This window comes from Coregonus clupeaformis, chromosome 16, assembly GCF_020615455.1.
Source record: "Coregonus clupeaformis isolate EN_2021a chromosome 16, ASM2061545v1, whole genome shotgun sequence".
Taxonomy (NCBI): domain Eukaryota; kingdom Metazoa; phylum Chordata; class Actinopteri; order Salmoniformes; family Salmonidae; genus Coregonus; species Coregonus clupeaformis.
In genome coordinates this window covers 22,003,047-22,024,611 of record NC_059207.1, presented here as the reverse complement: position 1 = coordinate 22,024,611, position 21,565 = coordinate 22,003,047, and the positions used below count along the sequence as shown (strand labels likewise).

At 43.2% G+C, this 21,565-nt stretch overlaps 1 protein-coding gene across 1 annotated transcript in view; it reads left to right on the top strand.

The window, feature by feature from the left end:
• LOC121584483 (WD repeat and FYVE domain-containing protein 3-like) overlaps positions 1–21,565 on the top strand; it is a 267,617-nt gene that overhangs the window by 190,297 nt on the left and 55,755 nt on the right. The window contains exons 34-43 of the mRNA XM_045225961.1: positions 5,354–5,550; positions 5,859–5,993; positions 7,085–7,152; positions 7,235–7,346; positions 7,608–7,835; positions 12,176–12,275; positions 13,003–13,163; positions 19,143–19,372; positions 19,794–19,903; positions 20,031–20,213. Coding sequence (XP_045081896.1) covers positions 5,354–5,550; positions 5,859–5,993; positions 7,085–7,152; positions 7,235–7,346; positions 7,608–7,835; positions 12,176–12,275; positions 13,003–13,163; positions 19,143–19,372; positions 19,794–19,903; positions 20,031–20,213 — 1,524 coding nt within the window. The remainder of the gene's footprint in view (positions 1–5,353; positions 5,551–5,858; positions 5,994–7,084; positions 7,153–7,234; positions 7,347–7,607; positions 7,836–12,175; positions 12,276–13,002; positions 13,164–19,142; positions 19,373–19,793; positions 19,904–20,030; positions 20,214–21,565) is intronic.

Sequence of the window (21,565 nt, the reverse complement as noted above, 5' to 3'; positions counted from 1 at the left end):
TAACGAGCCGACAGCTGACACTCGTTACCTCCGATTGGGAGTCACTGACCAAACACGGAAACAAAACCAAAAACAAAAACAAAAAATGAACACACCCTAACCCAACACAACCAAATGAATACACCCTGGCTCAAACAACACAGTCCCGGAGCCAGAGCGTGACAGGAAATTAAGAATATTATGGATGTATTGGAACTAGTGGTTACATGGAGGTTTAATATCCTGACCTGGCGGAGGATCAATCAAGCTAGTCGTCTTGACTACTTTCTTATGGCGTTTTCGCTGGTACCAAAAGTTAAAAAAGAGCGCTGATAGGGGACAGAATGCAGTCAGACCATCAAATAATTGGTATACACATTACTCTTACAGAATTATCAGGGAGGGCGAGGATATTGGAAATGTAATCAAAGCCTACTGGATGACAACTTGTTTTTAACCAAGACAGAATGATTTCTAACTGACTTTTTCCGACATAACAGCAGATCCCCTTATTGTATGGGACACTTTTAAATGTGCCTTCAAAGGCCGTGCAATTCAATACTTTTTTTCTTTTCAAAACAATTTAGGTCAAAAGAGTTCATCCTAAAAAAGGAAATAGAGGAACTAACATTACATATAGATAGCAATAAAAACTCTAACATAGAGGCACATAATAACTTAGAGGAAAAACAAAAAGAAATGGAGAAACTTATTCAAGAAACATCAAGTGCAATATATTATAAAAATAAACCGAACTGAATGGAATATGGGAAAAATGCACCAAATTATTTTTAAATCTTCAACATAGAAATGCTACCAAAAGTAATTTACAGATACTTGTTACAAAGGACGGAGTCATCCATGATTCACCAAACGAAATTTTTAAAGAAGAAGCAAAGTACTTTAACCGTATGTTTTCATATCAGTCTCCTCCATTTCCACTAACAGAAGTTAATTGTAAGGATTTTAATCCCATTAATAGTGTCAAATTAACAGCTATACAGAAAGACTTATGTGAAGACCTAACTACAGAGGAGGCACTTCTAGATGCAATGAAAGCCTTCAAGTCTGGGAAAACTCCAGGCATATACCAGTTGAGGAATATCAAATATGTTTCGATGTACTCAGATACGTTAGGTCCGTTATTAACATGTGTTAACCACTCCTATATAAATGATAGACTATCAGATACTCCGCAAGAAGGTCTGATTTCACTATTACTGAAACAGGACCCAGGTGGGAAATATAAAAGATCCAGTCCACCTAAAAAAACTGGAGAACCCTTTACACTTCAGTGTTGTGATGCCAAAATCCTAGCAAAATGCATAGCGCATAGAATTAAAAAGGTATCGTCGGACATTATTCATCCTAATCAGACAGGTTTTTTACATGGGCGATACATTGGAGATAATATAAGGCAAGTACTGGAAACAATAGAACACTATGAAAAATCTGGGAAACCTGGTATTCATAGCTGACTTTGAAAAGGCCTTTGATAAAGTGCGACTGGAATTTATATATAAATGCCTGGACTATTTAAATTTTGGACAATCTCTTATACAATGGGTTAAAGTTATGTATAGTAACCCCAGGTGTAAAATAGTAAATAATGTCTACTTTTCAGAAAATATTAAATTGTCAAGAGGAGTAAGACAAGGTTGTCCACTATCGGCATATCTAACAATAATATCAAGGTGCTAGAAATCCATGGCTTAAAAACAAACATGTCATTGTACACTGACAATTCATGTTTTCTTTTAAATCCGCAATTTGGATCTGTGCACAGCGTCATAGAGGATCTAGATAATTTTTCTAACCTCTCTGGATTAAAACCGAATGATGATAAGTGTACCATATTTGGTATTGAATCTCGAAAAAAATACAACTTTTACATTACTGTGTAGTTTAATAATAAAGTGGTCCAACGGTGAAGTGGACATACTGTGTATTCATATCCCGAAAGAAAGAAATGATCTCACTACAATACATTTTTTAAAATAGAAAGTTAGCCAAATTAGATACGATTTTGCTGCCATGGAAAGGACAACACCTGTCTATAACTGGAAAGAAATATCCATAATAATTCATTTGTCATATCCCAGTTTACCTATATACTTATGGCCCTACACCTAACGACTTGTTTTTGTAATTATATGAGTAAAAAATATTCCACTTTATTTGGAAAGACAGAGAAAATTAAACGGTCCTATTTATATAATGAATATGAATTCGGAGGGCAGAAATGATTTAATATTGAAAGCATTGGACCTCTCACTAAAGGCTTCAATCATACAAAAAACTATACTTAAATCTGAACTGGTTCTCTAGCAGATTAGTAAGAATGTGTCACCCCGTGTTCTAGAATGGCCTTTTTCTCTTAATTCAGGTTACAACCTGTCACTTTCGGTTATTTTAAAATAAAATAATCTAAAAAATATTGCTATTTTTAAAACAAGCATTAGTAAGCTGGTTGCAATTTCAGTTGAATCCACCAGAAAAGAGAGAATATAAATTAGAACAAATATTATGGTTAAACTCAAATATCCTAATTGATAAATAAAAAAAATTGAAATGTAAAAAAATAAATATTTAAAGCGGTATAATCTGTTATAAAATATTCATAATCTTTGTAAATGATATCATAAATAGGACTGGTGTTGTTATTCCACACAGGCAGTTAACACAGATATATGGAAATGTCTTTGCTCTTTCCAAAATGTCAACCAACTGATTGCAGCGTTACCGCAAAAATGGAGGAGGCAAGTGGAAGGGGGGGGGGGGAAGGTTAGGAACTTGTCGGTCGGCTCTGTATTAAAGACCAAAATTGGCTAAAGAAAATTGTGATAAATAAAAATGTATACCAGTTGTTTCATTTAAGATTTTCGATGTACCCATTCCATGGCACATGGTTTATGAACTGATATACAAAATGACGCCGGATTCAAAACGCAATACTTTTTCAATTGATAGTTCCACTAAGCGCAAACCAGATGGGATGGCGTATCGCTGCAGAATGCTGTGGTAGCCATGCTGGTTAAGTGTGCCTTGAATTCTAAATAAGTCCCTGACAGTGTCACCAGCAAAGCACCCCCACACCATCACACCTCCTCCATGCTTCACGGTGGGAACCACACATGTAGAGATTTGGACTCATCAGACCAAAGGACAGATTTCCACCGGTCTAATGTCCATTGCTCGTGTTTCTTGGCCCAAGCAAGTCTCTTCTTATTGGTGTCCTTTAGTAGTGGTTTCTTTGCAGCAATTCGACCATGAAGGCCTGATTCACACAGTCCCCTCTGAACAGTTGATGTTGAGATGTGTCTGTTACTTGAACTCTGTGAAGCATTTATTTGGGCTGCAATTTCTGAGGCTGGTAACTTTAATGAACTTATCCTCTGCAGCAGAGGTAACTCTGGGTCTTCCTTTCCTGTGGCGGTCCTCATGAGAGCCAGTTTCATCATAGCGCTTGATTGTTTTTGCGACTGCACTTGAAGAAACTTCTTGACATTTTCAGGATTGACTGACCTTCATGTCTTAAAGTAATGATGGACTGTCGTTTCTCTTTGCTTATTTGAGCTGTTCTTGCCATAATATGGACTTGGTCTTTTACCAAACAGGGCTATCTTCTGTATACCACCCCTACCTTGTCACAACACAACTGATTGGCTCAAACGCATTAACATGGAAATAAATTCCACAAATTAACTTTTAACAAGGCACACCTGTTAATTGAAAGTAATTCAAGGTGACTACCTCATGCAGCTGGTTGAGAGAATGCCAAGTGTGTGCAAAGCTGTCATCAAGGCAAAGGGTGGCTACTTTGAAGAATCTCAAATATAAAATATTTGATTTGTTTAATACTTTTTTGGTTACTACATGATTCCATATGTGTTATTTCATAGTTTTGATGTCTTCATTATTATTCTACAATGTAGAAAATAGTAAAAAAAATAAAGAAAAACCCTTGAATGAGTAGGTGTGTCCAAACTTTTGACTGGTACTGTATATTTACAGAAAAAAATATATTGGGGGATTGGAAATGATGCAGACAATTACACTGATAGAAGCTGCAATTTATCTGCAATATTAAAGCTGATCTACCCACTAAAAATAAAAACGATCACGTTTCATAAAAACGACCTGCACTCCAGATCGCCAAATCAGCCAATAGATGGTATGGGCATACTGTCTGTATTGTCTTGACCAAGTATATATATATATATATAGTTCAAATGTCCTCAAAGTACACCGTGCACCGTCAGATCAATATCCTTTCCTCCTTCAACTACATCCTTCTCCTCTCATCTCCCCACTTGTAGCACCAGGCGGGGCCATTCCATTGCCATAGCAACCTCACTCACCTCACTGTTTTGAGCAAGACGCACAATCTCTCCCAGGTTAAGCGTGGTTCGATTGTAACTCCTAAATTGACAGTGCGTTTTTACAGCTAACTAGCTACTTCACATGCTTGATATTGTCTCTGGTGTTATTGTGCGTAGCTACGTTTTCTAGCTAGCTAGCTAACCAGCCAGCCTGTCCAGAGAGAGAGAGAGCATTGCATTGTGGGTTTTGTAGTTGACTTGAGCTCCCAACATTTTTCCACAACAATTATATTATTATATCGACAAAATGCAACATTCTTTCACAACATATATTGTTCTCACATACAGTATTGGCGTTATTTAACAATGCAAATCATAGGTTAAACACTATGATCGGAAATGAAGTTGCGAGCTGTCAATGTTTTGAGCCCTAGTTGCACCACACTTTCCCAAACCATCTTGCTGTAAACTGGTGTTTTAAACTGGTGTTTTAAACTGGTGTTTTAAACTGGTGTTTTAAACTGGTGTTTTAAACTGTAGTGCTTTGTGTTTTATGTTGTAAATGTGTCTTCAACTCTGTGTGCTTTTTATTTTGGCCAGGTCTCTCTTGTATAATAGATTGTTAATCTCAATGAGACTAACCTGGTCAAATAAACGTCAAATATTGGTTTTGAGTTTCCTTTAATCTCAAGTATTAGTGGTTTTGATGCCATCTTGGAACAGGTCTCCCTGAATAGAATAGAATACTTTATTATAAACTGGGTGGTTCGAGCCCTGAATGCTGATTGGCTGACAGCCGTGGTATATCAGACCGTATACCACGGGTATGACAAAACATTTATTTTTACTGCTCTAATTACGTTGGTAACCAGTTTATAATAGCAATAAGGCACCTCGGGGTGCCAATATACCACGGCTAAGGGCTGTATCCAGGTACTCCGCGTTGCGTCGTGCCAAATAACCAGTTAGGCACTAGTCTAGTCTTTGTGGACCCATTTTTTTTATTTATTCTCTGGGCCATTCCTCAGCCTCTTCTGTCGCCTCCTCCACAGGCTTCAACGTGGGCCGTAGCGCTGGCGGGCGCTCCACCCTACGGGAGATCAACCGAGACGCCTGCCATTTCCCAGGGTTCCCTGTTCTGCAGACGCTGCTGCCGAAACACACCAACGTCCCCGAGCTCTACTTTCTGCTGATGGCTCTGTTCCTGCAACAGCCCGTCACAGAGCTGCCAGACAGCCTCCATGTACATGTTAGTTATCATTCTACTAAAAAAACTATTTTCCATCATACTATCCAGCCAGTGTTTCCCCTAGCTAGATTATTTCCCAGTTGGGGCGTAGCACCCACCAAAACTAACAATCCATGGCCTCTTTTGTTTCTTAATACAATTATACCAATAATTATACCTTTGACAGAAACGTGGTCCTGTCGTATTAGTATATTATAGTATTAGTAGTATAATATAGTATTGTAATACTGTATATAATATTAGTACAGTATAATACTGGTGTATGGTGTGACTGAGTGTTACCCCAGTCTCTGTTTTCTGTGTCTTAGTTTGACCTGGACTCCATCTGGACCTTTATCTTCGGGGTCCCTGCCTCCAGCGGCACCGTAGTGGGATCCATCCACGGCGTCTGCACCGAGGCTGGTTTCCTCTTACTGGGGATGCTGAGGAACTTGCTCAACCTGGTGAGGAGAGAGGAGGGATAGAGGAGAGAGGAGGGATAGAGGAGGGATAGAGGAGAGAGGAGAGATAGAGGAGAGATAGAGGAGGGAGAGAGGAGGGATAGAGGAGAGAGGGAGGGATAGAGGAGAGAGGAGGGATAGAGGAGAGAGGAGGGATAGAGGAGAGAGGAGGGAGAGAGGAGAGAGGAGGGAGAGAGGAGGGAGAGAGGAGGGATAGAGGAGAGAGGAGGGATAGAGGAGAGAGGAGGGAGAGAGGAGGGAGAGAGGAGGGATAGAGGAGAGAGGAGGGATAGAGGAGGGATAGAGGAGAGAGGAGGGATAGAGGAGAGAGGGAGGGATAGAGGAGAGAGGAGGGATAGAGGAGAGAGGAGGGATAGAGGAGAGAGGAGGGATAGAGGAGAGAGGGAGGGATAGAGGAGAGAGGAGGGATAGAGGAGAGAGGAGGGATAGAGGAGAGATAGAGGAGGGATAGAGGAGAGAGGAGGGATAGAGGAGAGAGGAGGGATAGAGGAGAGAGGGAGGGATAGAGGACAGAGGAGGGATATAGGAGAGAGGAGGGATAGAGGAGAGAGGAGGGATAGAGGAGAGAGGAGGGATAGAGGAGAGAGGGAGGGATAGAGGAGAGAGGGAGGGAGAGAGGTGGGATAGAGGAGAGAGGAGGGATAGAGGAGAGAGGAGGGATAGAGGAGAGAGGAGGGATAGAGGAGAGAGGAGAGATAGAGGAGGGATAGAGGAGAGAGGAGGGATAGAGGAGAGAGGAGGGATAGAGGAGAGAGGAGAGATAGAGGAGGGATAGAGGAGAGAGGAGAGATAGAGGAGGGAGAGAGGAGAGAGGAGGTATAGAGGAGAGAGGAGGGATAGAGGAGAGAGGAGGGATAGAGGAGAGAGGAGGGATAGAGGAGAGAGGAGGGATAGAGGAGAGAGGAGGGATAGAGGAGGGAGAGAGGAGAGAGGAGGGAGAGAGGAGAGAGGAGGGATAGAGGAGAGAGGAGAGAGGAGGACAACTCAGCCCTTGTCCCTTTTCCATGTAGCTTAGCTGCTGGATCCCACATCTACCACCAGACGACGTTGTGTTTGTTTGTGTCCCTCTATAGCCCTGGCAGTCTGAAGAGGAGGGGTCGTGGTTGAGGGAGTACCCGGTAACTCTGATGCAGTTCTTCAGGTACATAGAATTCAATACAAATATAATAATAAGAATATAAGAGTTAAGTTCTAAGAATAATTGAATGTGTCTGTATGTACAGGTACCTGTACCACAATGTCCCGGACCTGGCCCCCATGTGGCACAGCCCTGAGTTCCTCTGTGTCCTGGCTGCCTCAGTCTTCCCCTTCAATATCAGACCCTACTCAGAGATGGTGAGACTGAGCTGTGTGTTAAGATATTTGATAAGGGTGTGTGTGTGTGTGTGTGTGTGTGTGTGTGTGTGTGTGTGTGTGACAGTGTGTGTGTGTGTGACAGTGTGTGAGAGACAGTGTGTGTGTGACAGTGTGTGTGTGTGTGACATCTGTTCTCTCTGAGCTCTGTCTAAATGGCTCTCTCTCTCTCTCTCTCTCTCTCTCTCTCTCTCTCTCTCTCTCTCTCTCTCTCTCTCTCTCTCTCTCTCCCTCTTTTCTCAGGTGAGTGACCTGGATAATGATTCTCCCACAGAGGAGTTCAAGGCGTTCCCCGCCGACACGGGCATGAACCGTAGCCAATCAGAATACTGCAACGTGGGCAGTAAGACCTACCTGACCAATCACCCGGCCAAGAAGTACGTGTTTGACTTCATGAGGGTGCTGATCATGGACAACCTATGCCTGACCCTAGCCAGCAAACAGACGTCCACCGTAGACCTACTGCTAGAGGTAAGACGGATCGATCAATCATTCAGCCAATTCATAATCAGATTGATTGATCGATCAATCAATCAATCAAATTATGAAGCCCTTTTTTTACAACAGTTGATAATCTAGCTAGGGTTGCAAAACATCCAGGGAATTCTCCAAAGGAATTTTTCAGCCCTAAATCTAGCTATTGTGTCAGGAAACTTTAAAGGGGTAATCTGCAGTTGCTACATCGATTTTTGGACTAAATTAATTATATGTTACCCATTGATTCTTGAAGAATATAACTTATAAATGCCCCAGTTCATCTGTCATACCCCATCAGAACCCAAAATATACGCTTGTTTCACTCCAATGTTTATAAGCAATGTAAATGTAAACAAACACTGTATAGCCTCAAAACATGGTTAAAACGATCATTTTGATATCGTGGATGGTCAGTCCTTGCATCCATAGCTCTGTCTATGAATTTGACAGTGGTTACGTTTCTCCAGGCCCATGTTACTAACAAACGAGTCGTTGATAACCAAACAGAAACAGGCAGGGTTTTAAAATGGGTTCTGAAAGGCTTCCATGTTGTGTGCCCTACTGACTGGGTGCTGGCCAGGTAACCTCGAGTTGGGCCTTTAACACCCACCGTGGACGGATATCAGACAAACTAAAGGAAAAGAAAAGCCAAACCAACTCAGGTTAGGGAGTAAAAACTAAAATGGAGCAAACCAAACAGGGGAGACAAGACAAAAACGGTTTGTATAACCTCTTAAACTCTGTCTCCCTCGGGTGGCATTTTTTAAATGGCGCATAATATTGTATGCTTCCCTCATAAAGTACATTCCGTCCTACAAACACATGCTTAGTTTGTTAGAAAGGTAACAGCTGTGGGTGTCAGACACAATATGACTACTAGAGAGCCCAAGATGCAGCAGTACATTTTTAAATGTTTGAAATAAAATGCCTCGCCAATTATTGATCCAAAATTATGTTAATTTTTTTTAAGAAAAAAAAAGACTGTTCTTTTACCTGAAGAGGCGGAGTCGTGGTGGCGCTCTTTACGTGCGCACATTTCCATAGGAGCGCAGCCATAGGAGCGCAGCCATAGGAGCGCAGCCATAGGAGCACAGCCATAGGAGCGCAGCCATAGGAGCACAGCCATAGGAGCACAGCCATAGGAGCGCAGCCATAGGAGCACAGCCATAGGAGCGCAGCCATTTTAAAAGTGCTGGGATTGTGCAACATGCATTTTTCATCTCAATAGGAGTTATATACATATGAGGAGAAGTCTCTACCTATCCATTCATGTAAATATATCCCCTGTCTGATTCCCAGTTTGTCCCCTAGAAAGCAGTACGAGATCACATGATGTCTCTTGGCCAATTGAAACCAGTTGCGTCTGGTTTGGGTAGTGAGCCACTGGGCCAAAATGGCTGAACGGATTTTCCTGATATCTTAAAATGGCCTTAGCAACCAGCCTGACATCTTAAAATGGCCTTAGCAACCAGTCTGACATCTTAAAATGACCCCAGCAACCAGCCTGACATCTTCAAATGACACTAGCAACCAGCCTGACATCTTCAAATGACCCTAGCAACCAGCCTGACATCTTAAAATGACCTTAGCAACCAGCCTGACATCTTAAAATGACCCTAGCAACCAGCCTGACATCTTTAAATGACCTTAGCAATCAGGGCTTTGAAGTTATGGAGTTTGTTCTTTTAAAATAAGACGAGGGAACTTCAAACTTGTTTTCCCATTCACTTTCCCTATACGATGAGCTAGATCAACGTGTGGAGGATGCATACTAGGTACCCGGTACTTGGTCCAAAACAACCACTCAGAGTTTAAAGGTCCCGAACGGTCATTCTGATTCCCATGTAAAATAGCCTTTTGAGTGACTAAAATATCTATATATTTTTGGGGGATAGAAATGCTTAAAATTTGAGAGTACTTTTTCTCTCATGGCCAACTACCAGGAAGTTTGAAAAGAGTGGGCGGGGAGCTTATATTCATGAGATCGCCTTGACTGACAGCACTTTGAAACGCCTATGTCAAGAAACTTGGATGCAGTGTTGCAGTAAAATCATCTCAACACAAAGCAACTCAAACAACATTGAAATTGCATCAATAACCACGTTTCCATCCACAGTTTATATGCGAGTAAAATCATATCGTATTAAAAAAACTAAAAACAGCCGTGACGGAAACAGGAAGTTTTGGAGTAACTTCATAAATGCCAACAGATAATTTGTTCATTCGACATGGTGGGATCTTTTAGTGTCTGTAAAATTAATTATGCGGGAAATGGCGGTGGAAACTACTTAATGCGCAAATATTGATATAATAACCATCATATCTAAATACATTTGGTGTGTGGTCCTCCCACTACGACTCGGGGAAAGCATGCAGTTTATAAAAGGCTACAGATGAAATACGCTATGAACTTCACAGGGTGGTGAAAGTGCACGGTGATGAGCTTGATGCTCCTTTCCAATAAATATCCAGGGTCTTATTCTGGTGACACGACGATCGATGCTTGGCTGCCGTTTTGACAAATATAAATAATCTCACTCTAGTCCATAATAATCTCATCATGTAGACTAGCCTACCCTCACTGTATCAGCCAGCGGTTGGCTGGAGCGCAGGTGCCAAGACCTGAGGAGGCACATTAGCTATTTAACGCAACAGTTTTTTGTGACAAAACCATCGGTAGAGTTGAAAAGGCGATGGAAACACATTGAACTTTAGTGAAAAGTACACCGCGTCGTCATGCACTGATTTGTATCCATATATCCAAATCCATTTGGTGGAAACACACCACTGGATAATTGTGTGTGGGGTACAGAGATGAGGTAGTCATTTAAAAATCATGTTAAACATTATTGAACACAACTTTTTATGTGACTTGTTAAGCACATTTTTTATCCTGAACTTATTTAGGCTTGCCAAAACAAAGGGGTTGAATACTAATTGACTCAAGACATTTCAGCTTTTCATGTTTAATTATATTTGCTGACGCCCTACAGTAACATTTTGGCACAAGTAGAGATTAGCTATCTAGCTATATAAACCGTGCCCCTCTGCAAACACGCCTTCTCCGATGTTGATTACAAGGCGGTACCTATTTAAATTAGCTAAGAGAACTTCATGTTACCATTGGTGAATTAAAATGAGAGTTAGGGTGATCTCACCCTATCCCCTTCATTATCCCGCCTCCTGAATCCAAGTGTTTGACATGTGGGATGGGACCAGTAACTTTATGATAACATTTTATCAATGTAGAAGCAACAGTCAGTTTTCATACTTTGGTCATCATACTTTGATCTGGTTTCATCCAAATATCATCCAATTTCATGAAAAACATGATTTAGAGAGTTCATGACCTTTAAAGGGTTAACAACTGGAGTATTAGCTATGCAGCTCTTCAATATCAGCTGTGCCAGCACAGGAGAAACTAACGAGGCGACATGTGCAAAACATCCTGACCAACGAGGATGATTCCAATCAGCACGCCACACCCGACAAGAACCAACCCTGAAGAGAACCAACTCTGAAGAGAAATAACCGCAAAGAGAACCAACCTGAAGAGAACCAACCCTGAAGAGAACCAACCCCAAAGAGAACCAACCCCAAAGAGAACCAACCCCAAAGAGAACCAACCTGAAGAGAACCAACCCTGAAGAGAACCAACCTCGAAGAGAACCAACCCCGAAGAGAACCAACCCCGAAGAGAACCAACCTCGAAGAGAACCAACCTCGAAGAGAACCAACCTGAAGAGAACCAACCCTGAAGAGAACCAACCCTGAAGAGAACCAACCCCAAAGAGAACCAACCCCAAAGAGAACCAACCTGAAGAGAACCAACCCTGAAGAGAACCAACCCCAAAGAGAACCAACCCCAAAGAGAACCAACCCCAAAGAGAACCAACCTGAAGAGAACCAACCCTGAAGAGAACCAACCTGAAGAGAACCAACCCTGAAGAGAACCAACCCTGAAGAGAACCAACCCTGAAGAGAACCAACCCCGAAGAGAACCAACCCCAAAGAGAACCAACCTGAAGAGAACCAACCCTGAAGAGAACCAACCTGAAGAGAACCAACCCTGAAGAGAACCAACCTCGAAGAGAACCAACCTCGAAGAGAACCAACCTCGAAGAGAACCAACCTCGAAGAGAACCAACCCCGAAGAGAACCAACCTGAAGAAAACCAACCTGGGAATCGAAAAACAAAATCGAGAGGAAAAACCAAGACCTGTAAAACCAATACCTCAGCTTTTTACCGAAAAGGGGCGGGGATTGTCTTTGTTCTTATTTCAACTGCTGATTGCAGCTTTAACATATATATTTTGTCCTCTGTGTCTCCCCAGGCGTCCCCAGAGCGCTCCACCAGGACTCAGCAGAAGGAGTTCCAGTCTTACATCCTGGACTCTGTCATGGAACACCTACTGGCTGCTGAAGTCCTCCTAGGTACACACACACACACACACACACACACACACACACACACACACTCACACTCACACACACACACACACACACACACACACACACACACACACACACAGAGAGACACAATTAGAGAAACCATCCGTTCCAATATCCACACTAGCATACTACTTGTCTTAAGAGGCAGTCTTTTTTTTATGTGTCCAACTACCTCCAAATGATAATCTGCTTTTATACCACTTCATAACGTCTCTTTTTACTGTAGAGTGTTACAAGCAGATCAATTCTAATTTCTTCGTCGACTCGGTTTTGTGTATAGAGCACACTTCTGGCATAACATAATTCAGTTTTTAATCCAGGTGTTCCTTCCATTTTCTGCAATGTTGCAAATTAGCATACGCAACAACTCTGCAAAATGTTTCCTACCCGGTGGGAAACACAGTGAGGAACATAACAAACACACCCTTTTTACGGCCATGTGGGGTGAGGGTTCTTGAAATGTAACATCCAATGAAAATGTAGCCGTTGGAATCCAGTGGCCCATTCTAACCGGTATCGGCTAATAGAAAATTCTCCAGACCTCCGAAGGAGGTGCGACGACAACGTGATTTTGGAGGTATGGCTACGTGTGGCTAGACATCAGCTAATGAAAGATGAATGTAAATGCATCCCCCCATTGACCCAATATCTCCCCCTTCCTCCTCCCCCTGTCATCTTTCTACCCCCCTTCTCCTCTTCCTCCTACCAGGTGAGGATGCGTCGCTGCCCATCACCAGCGGAGGAAGCTACCAGGTGCTGGTCAACAACGTGTTTTACTTCACACAGCGCGTGGTGGACAAGCTGTGGCAGGGCATGTTCAATAAGGAGTCCAAGATGGTGGTGGAGTTTATAGTGCAGCTCATAGGACAGGTGAGGACAACACACAGTCGTGGGCAAACGTTTTGAGAATGACACAAATGCTAATTTTCACAAAGTCTGCTGCCTCAGTTTTGATGATGGCAATTTGCATATACTCCAGAATGTTATGAAGAGTGATACGATGAATTGCAATTCATTGCAAAGTCCCTCTTTGCCATGAAAATGAACTTAATCCCCCCCCCAAAAAAACATTTCCACTGCATTTCAGCCCTGCCACAAAAGGACCAGCTGACATAATGTCAGTGATTCTCTCGTTAACACAGGTGAGAGTGTTGACGAGGACAAGGCTGGAGATCACTCTGTCATGCTGATTGAGTTAGAATAACAGACTGGAAGCTTTAAAAGGAGGGTGGTGCTTGAAATCATTGTTCTTCCTCTGTTAACCATGGTTACCTGCAAGGAAACACGTGCCGTCATCATTGCTTTGCACAAAAAGGGCTTCACAGGCAAAGATATTGCTGCTAGTAAGATTGCACCTAAATCAACCATTTATCGGATCATCAAGAACTTCAAGGAGAGAGGTTCAATTGTTGTGAAGAAGGCGTCAGGGCGCCCAAGAAAGTCCAGCAAGCGCCAGGACCGTCTCCTAAAGTTGATTCAGCTGCGGGATCGGGGCACCACCAGTGCAGAGCTTGCTCAGGAATGGCAGCAGGCAGGTGCGAGTGCATCTGCACGCACAGTGAGGCAAAGACTTTTGGAGGATGACCTGGTGTCAAGAAGGGCAGCAAAGAAGCCACTTCTCTCCAGAAAAAACATCAAGGACAGACTGATATTCTGCAAAAGGTACAGGGATTGGACTGCTGAGGACTGGGGTAAAGTCATTTTCTCTGATGAATCCCCTTTCCGATTGTTTGGGGCATCCGGAAAACACCTTGTCCGGAGAAGACAAGGTGAGCGCTACCATCAGTCCTGTGTCATGCCAACAGTAAAGCATCCTGAGACCATTCATGTGTGGGGTTGCTTCTCAGCCAAGGGAGTGGGCTCACTCACAATTTTGCCTAAGAATACATCCATGAATAAAGAATGGTACCAACACATCCTCCGAGAGCAACTTCTCCCAACCATCCAAGAACAGTTTGGTGACGACCAATGCCTTTTCCAACATGATGGAGCACCTTGCCATAAGGCAAAAGTGATAACTAAGTGGCTCGGGGAACAAAACATCGAAATTTTGGGTCCATGGCCAGGAAACTCCCCAGACCTTAATCCCATTGAGAACTTGTGGTCGACCCTCAAGAGGCGGGTGGACAAACAAAACCCCACAAACTCCAAGCATTGATTCTGCAAGAATGAGCTGCCATCAGTCAGGATGTGGCCCAGAAGTTAATTGACAGCATGCCAGGGCGGATTGCAGAGGTCTTGAAAAAGAAGGGTCAACACTGCAAATATTGACTCTTTGCATAAACTTAATGTAATTGTCAATAAAAGCCTTTGACACTTATGGAATGCTTGTAATTATACTTCAGTATACCATAGTAACATCTGACAAAAATATCTCAACACTGAAGCAGCGAACTTTGTGAAGACCAATACTTGTCATTCTCAAAACTTTTGACCACAACTGTACACCAGTGTTTCCCCAATATCTCCGCGAGTACCCCTAGCCATTCAGTTTATTGGATTGATATCCTTGAGTACCCCTACCATTCAACGAATTGGATTGATGTCCTTGAGTAGCCCTAGCCATTCAATGTATTGGATTGATATCCTTGAGTACCATCTAGCCATTCAACGTATTGGATTGATATCCTCGAGTACCCCTAGCCATTCAACGTATTGGATTGATATCCTGAGTACCCCTAGCCATTCAACGTATTGGATTGATATCCTTGAGTACCCCTAGCCATTCAACGTATTGGATTGATATCCTTGAGTACCCCTAGCCATTCAACGTATTGGATTGATATCCTTGAGTACCCCTAGCCATTCAACGTATTGGATTGATATCCTTGAGTACCCCTAGCCATTCAACGTATTGGATTGATATCCTTGAGTACCCCTAGCCATTCAATGTATTGGATTGATATCCTTGAGTACACCTAGCCATTCAACTAATTGGATTGATATCCTTGAGTACCCCTAGCCATTCAACTAATTTGATTGATATCCTTGAGTACCCCTAGCCATTCAACGTATTGGATTGATATCCTTGAGTACCCCTAGCCATTCAACGTCTTGGATTGATATCCTTGAGTAGCCCTAGCCATTCAACGTATTGGATTGATATCCTTGAGTACCCCTAGCCATTCAACGTATTGGATTGATATTCTTGAGTACCTCTAGCCATTCAACTAATTGGATTGATATCCTTGAGTACCCCTAGCCATTAAACTAATTGGATTGATATCCTTGAGTACCCCTAGCCATTCAACTAATTGGATTGATATCCTTGAGTACCCCTAGCCATTCAACGTATTGGATTGATATCCTTGAGTACCATCTAGCCATTCAACGTATTGGATTAATATCCTTGAGTACCCCTAGCCATTCAACGTATTGGATTGATATCCTTGAGTACCCCTAGCCATTCAACGTATTGGATTGATAACCTTGAGTACCCCTAGCCATTCAACATATTGGATTGATATCCTTGAGTACCCCTAGCCATTCAACTAATTGGATTGATATCCTTGAGTACCCCTAGCCATTCAACGTATTGGATTGATATCCTTGAGTACCCCTAGCCATTCAACGTATTGGATTGATATCCTTGAGTACCCCTAGCCATTCAACGTATTGGATTGATATCCTTGAGTAGCCCTAGCCATTCAACGTATTGGATTGATATCCTTGAGTACCCCTAGCCATTCAACGTATTGGATTGATATTATTGAGTACCCCTAGCCATTCAACTAATTGGATTGATATCCTTGAGTACCCCTAGCCATTCAACTAATTGGATTGATATCCTTGAGTACCCCTAGCCATTCAACGTCTTGGATTGATATCCTTGAGTACCCCTAGCCATTCAACGTATTGGATTGATAACCTTGAGTACCCCTAGCCATTCAACATATTGGATTGATATCCTTGAGTACCCCTAGCCATTCAACTAATTGGATTGATATCCTTGAGTACCCCTAGCCATTCAACTAATTGGATTGATATCCTTGAGTACCCCAAGCCATTCAACGTATTGGATTTATTCCAGGACTAGCAGACGCTGAATTGGGACGGACAGGATGAATTGTCTTGATTGAGCAAATACATACAAGCGTATACAGACAGATTCCAAATGTGCAGTGTTTGGGGAGCCTATATGTAGAGCTGGGATTCAGAAACAGTTTGGTACTGTATACAGGTCCATTACCGTTTGGTACTGTATACAGGTCCATTACCGTTTGGTACTGTATACAGGTCCATTACCGTTTGGTACTGTATACAGGTCCATTACCGTTGGTACTGTATACAGGTCCATTACCGCTTTGGTACTGTATACAGGTCCATTACCGTTTGGTACTGTATACAGGTCCAGTCCAGTTTGGTACTGTATACAGGTCCATTACCGTTTGGTACTGTATACAGGTCCATTACCGTTTGGTACTGTATACAGGTCCATTACCGTTTGGTACTGTATACAGGTCCAGTCCAGTTTGGTACTGTATACAGGTCCATTACCGTTTGGTACTGTATACAGGTCCATTACAGTTTGGTACTGTATACAGGTCCATTACCGTTTGGTACTGTATACAGGTCCATTACCGTTTGGTACTGTATACAGGTCCATTACCGTTTGGTACTGTATACAGGTCCATTCCAGTTTGGTACTGTATACAGGTCCATTACCGTTTGGTACTGTATACAGGTCCATTACCGTTTGGTACTGTATACAGGTCCATTACCGTTTGGTACTGTATACAGGTCCATTACCGTTTGGTACTGTATACAGGTCCATTACCGTTTGGTACTGTATACAGGTCCATTACAGTTTGGTACTGTATACAGGTCCATTACCGTTTGGTACTGTATACAGGTCCAGTCCAGTTTGGTACTGTATACAGGTCCATTACCGTTTGGTACTGTATACAGGTCCATTACCGTTTGGTACTGTATACAGGTCCATTATCGTTTGGTACTGTATACAGGTCCATTACCGTTTGGTACTGTATACAGGTCCATTACCGTTTGGTACTGTATACAGGTCCATTACCGTTTGGTACTGTATACAGGTCCATTATCGTTTGGTACTGTATACAGGTCCATTACCGTTTGGTACTGTATACAGGTCCATTCCAGTTTGGTACTGTATACAGGTCCATTACCGTTTGGTACTGTATACAGGTCCATTACCGTTTGGTACTGTATACAGGTCCATTACCTTTTGGTACTGTATACAGGTCCATTACCGTTTGGTACTGTATACAGGTCCATTACCGTTTGGTACTGTATACAGGTCCATTACAGTTTGGTACTGTATACAGGTCCATTACAGTTTGGTACTGTATACAGGTCCATTACCGTTTGGTACTGTATACAGGTCCAGTCCAGTTTGGTACTGTATACAGGTCCATTATCGTTTGGTACTGTACACAGGTCCATTACCGTTTGGTACTGTATACAGGTCCATTACCGTTTGGTACTGTATACAGGTCCATTACCGTTTGGTACTGTATACAGGTCCATTACCGTTTGGTACTGTTTCGGAGGATGCATGACTCAACCTTCGCCTCTCGTTGGGGAGTTGCAGCGATGAGACAAGATCGTAACTACCAATTGGCTATCACAAAATTGGGGAGGAGAAAGGGGGTAAAAAAACATTGACTCGGTACCGGTACCGAGTCAATGTGCGAGGAGGTACAGGTTAGTGGAGGTAATATGTACATGTAGGTAGGGGTAAAGTGACTATGCATAGATAATAAACAGAGAGTAGCAGCAGAGTAAAAACAGAGGGTCAATGCAAATAGTCTGGGTGGCCATTTGATTAACTGTTCAGCAGTCTTATGGTTCGGGGGTAGAAGCTGTTAAGGAGCCTTTTGGACCTAGACTTGGCGCTCCGGTACCGCTTGCCGTGCGGTAGCAGAGAGAACAGTCTATGACTAGGGTGGCTGGAGTCTTTGACAATTTTTAGGGCCTTCCTCTGACACCGCCTGGTATAGAGGTCCTGGATGGCAGAAAGCTTGGCCCCTCTGTAGTGCCTTGCGGTCGGAGGCCGAGCAGTTGCCATACCAGGCGGTGATGCAACCAGTCAGGATGCTCTTGATGGTGCAGCTGTATAATTTTTTGAGGATCCGGGGACCCATGCCAAATATTTTCAGTCTCCTGAGGGGGAATAGGCTTTGTCGTGCCCTCTTCATGACTGTCTTGGTGTGTTTGGACCATGATAGTTTGTTGGTGATGTGGACACCATCAACCTGCTCCACTACAGCCAAGTCGATCAAATCAAATCAAATTGTATTGGTTACATACACATATTTAGCAGATGTTATTGCGGGTGAAGCGAAATGCGTGTGTTCCTAGCTCCAACAGTGCAGTAATATCTAACAATACACAGTGTGAATGAGGGCGTGCTCGGCCCTCCTTTTCCTGTAGTCCACGATCAGCTCCTTTGTCTTGCTCACGTTGAGGGAGGTTGTTGTCCCGGCGTCACACTGCTAGGTCTCTGACCTCCCTATCGGCTGTCTCATCGTTGTCGATGATCAGGCCTATCACCCAGACATAGGCAGGTTAAGACCATAAGACTCCTAATTTCAGTCCAGGAAGTACTCAAAGCTAATTTCAGTCCAGGAAGTACTCAAAGCTCATTTCAGTCCAGGAAGTACTCAAAGCTCATTTCAGTCCAGGAAGTACTCAAAGCTCATTTCAGTCCAGGAAGTACTCAAAGCTCATTTCAGTCCAGGAAGTACTCAAAGCTCATTTCAGTCCAGGAAGTACTCAAAGCTCATTTCAGTCCAGGAAGTACTCAAAGCTCATTTCAGTCCAGGAAGTACTCAAAGCAAACTGATCTTTATTTTTTCTGCCTTTCATTTCCAGTCCAAGAGGCGGTCGCAGGGTCTGTCTCTGGAGTCAGTCTACCACTGTCTGAACCGCACGGTCCTGTACCAGCTGTCTCGACCACACAAGACCGTGCCTCAGCAGGTAGCTCTGCTGGACTCTCTACGGGTGTTGACCGTCAACCGTAACCTGGTGCTGGGACCAGGTAACCACGACCAGGAGTTTGTAGCCTGCCTGGCTCACTGCTTCATCAACCTGCACGTTGGGAGGTAGGTCTGAGCTTGGGCGTGTGTCTTGTGTCTTGATGCATTCTTCAGTTAATTGCATTGCTTGAGACTTGTGCAGCAGCTGTGTCTGTGGCATGACCAGCAGTTTGAAGCCTGTGAAGGGTTGAGGTATGGCTAATCAAATGACAACAGGCAGCAAAAACTGCAGCATTGGAGGATGGAGTGTAGTTCCTGTCTATGGGTGAGTCGTGTGTGTATTGACTATCTCTCTCTCTTTCTACCGCTCTCTCTCTCTCTCTACCTCTCTCTGTGTCTCTCTCTCTCTCTCTCTCTCTACCTCTCTCTCTCTCTCTCTCTACCTCTCTCTCTCTCTCTCTCTCTCTCTCTCTCTCTCTCTCTCTCTCTCTCTCTCTCTCTCTCTCTCTCTCTCTCTCTCTCTCTCTCTCTCTCTGTCTGTGTGCAGTAGTGTGGAAGGTTTTGGTTTGGAGGCGGAGGCTCGTATGACCACCTGGCACGTCATGATGCCCGCTGAGAACGGACCTGATGACACACACAGCCAGGATGTCAGCGAAGGTAACACTCTGTCTGTCTGACTGTATGTCTGTCTCTGTCTCTCTGACTGCCTGCCTGTCTGTCTATCTGACTCTCTGCCTGTTTCTGTCTGTCTGTCTGTCTGTCTGTCTGTCTGTCTGTCCTCCAGGTCGCCAGCTGCTACTGAAGGCAGTGAACCGTGTGTGGACAGAGCTGATGCACAGTAAGAGAGCCATGTTGGAGGACATCTTTAAGGTGTCTCTCCCCACCAACGACAGAGGACATGTGGATATCAGCACCGCTCGGCCCGCTCTGGAGGAACCTGCCCTGAAGAGCTGGCAGAACCACCTGGGTGAGTACTGGACACACACATACAGACAGACACACACACACACACACACACACGCAGAGACGAAGACACACACATGTACACACAGAGGAACACACGCAGTACAAATAGTTTTGGGGTCAGAGGATTTTGGGACATAATCAGCTTTATCATGTGGTGTTTGGAGAGCAGAGCAAGCAGAGTTAGGACCGGAGCCAACGACATACTGGAAGACTGTTGGACAATCTCGCTCTTTTTGTCTCTGTCTCTCCTCCTCTCCTCCTCCTCAACTTCTCTCTCTCTCTCTCTCAATTCAATTTCAATTTCAATTTAAGGGCTTTATTGGCATGGGAAACGTGTGTTAACATTGCCAAAGCAAGGGAAGTAGATAGTAAACAAAAGTGAAATAAACAATAAATATTAACAGTAAACATTACACTCAGAAGTTTCAAAAGAATAAAGACATTTCAAATGTCATATTATGTATATATACAGTGTTGTAACAATGTGCAAATAGTTAAAGTACAAATGGGAAAATAAATAAACATAAATATGGGTTGTATTTACAATGGTGTTTGTTCTTCACTGGTTGCCCTTTTCTTGTGGCAACGGGTCACAAATCTTGCAGCTGTGATGGCACACTGTGGTTTTTCACCCAGTAGATAAGGGAGTTTATCAAAATTGGGTTTGTTTTCGAATTCTTTGTGGATCGCTGTAATCTGAGGGAAATATGTGTCTCTAATATGGTCATACATTTGGCAGGAGGTTAGGAAGTGCAGCTCAGTTTCCACCTCATTTTGTGGGCAGTGTGCACATAGCCTGTCTTCTCTTGAGAGCCAGGTCTGCCTACGGCGGCCTTTCTCAATAGCAAGGCTATGTTCACTGAGTCTGTACATAGTCAAAGCTTTCCTTAAGTTTGGGTCAGTCACAGTGGTCAGGTATTCTGCCACTGTGTACTCTCTGTTTAGGGCCAAATAGCATTCTAGTTTGCTCTGTTTTTTTGTTTGTTCTTTCCAATGTGTCAAGTAATTCTCTTTTTGTTTTCTCATGATTTGGTTGGGTCTAATTGTGTTGCTGTCCTGGGGCTGTGTGGGGTCTGTTTGTGTTTGTGAACAGAGGCCCAGGACAAGCTTACTTAGGGGACTCTTCTCCAAGTTCATCTCTCTGTAGGTGATGGCTTTGTTATGGAAGGTTTGGGAATCGCTTCCTTTTAAGTGGTTATAGAATTGAACGGCTCTTTTCTGGATTTTGATAATTAGCGGGTATTGGCCTAATTCTGCTCTGCATGCATTATTTGGTGTTTTACGTTGTACACGGAGGATGTTTTTGCAGAATTCTGCATGCAGAGTCTCAATTTGGTGTTTGTCCCATTTTGT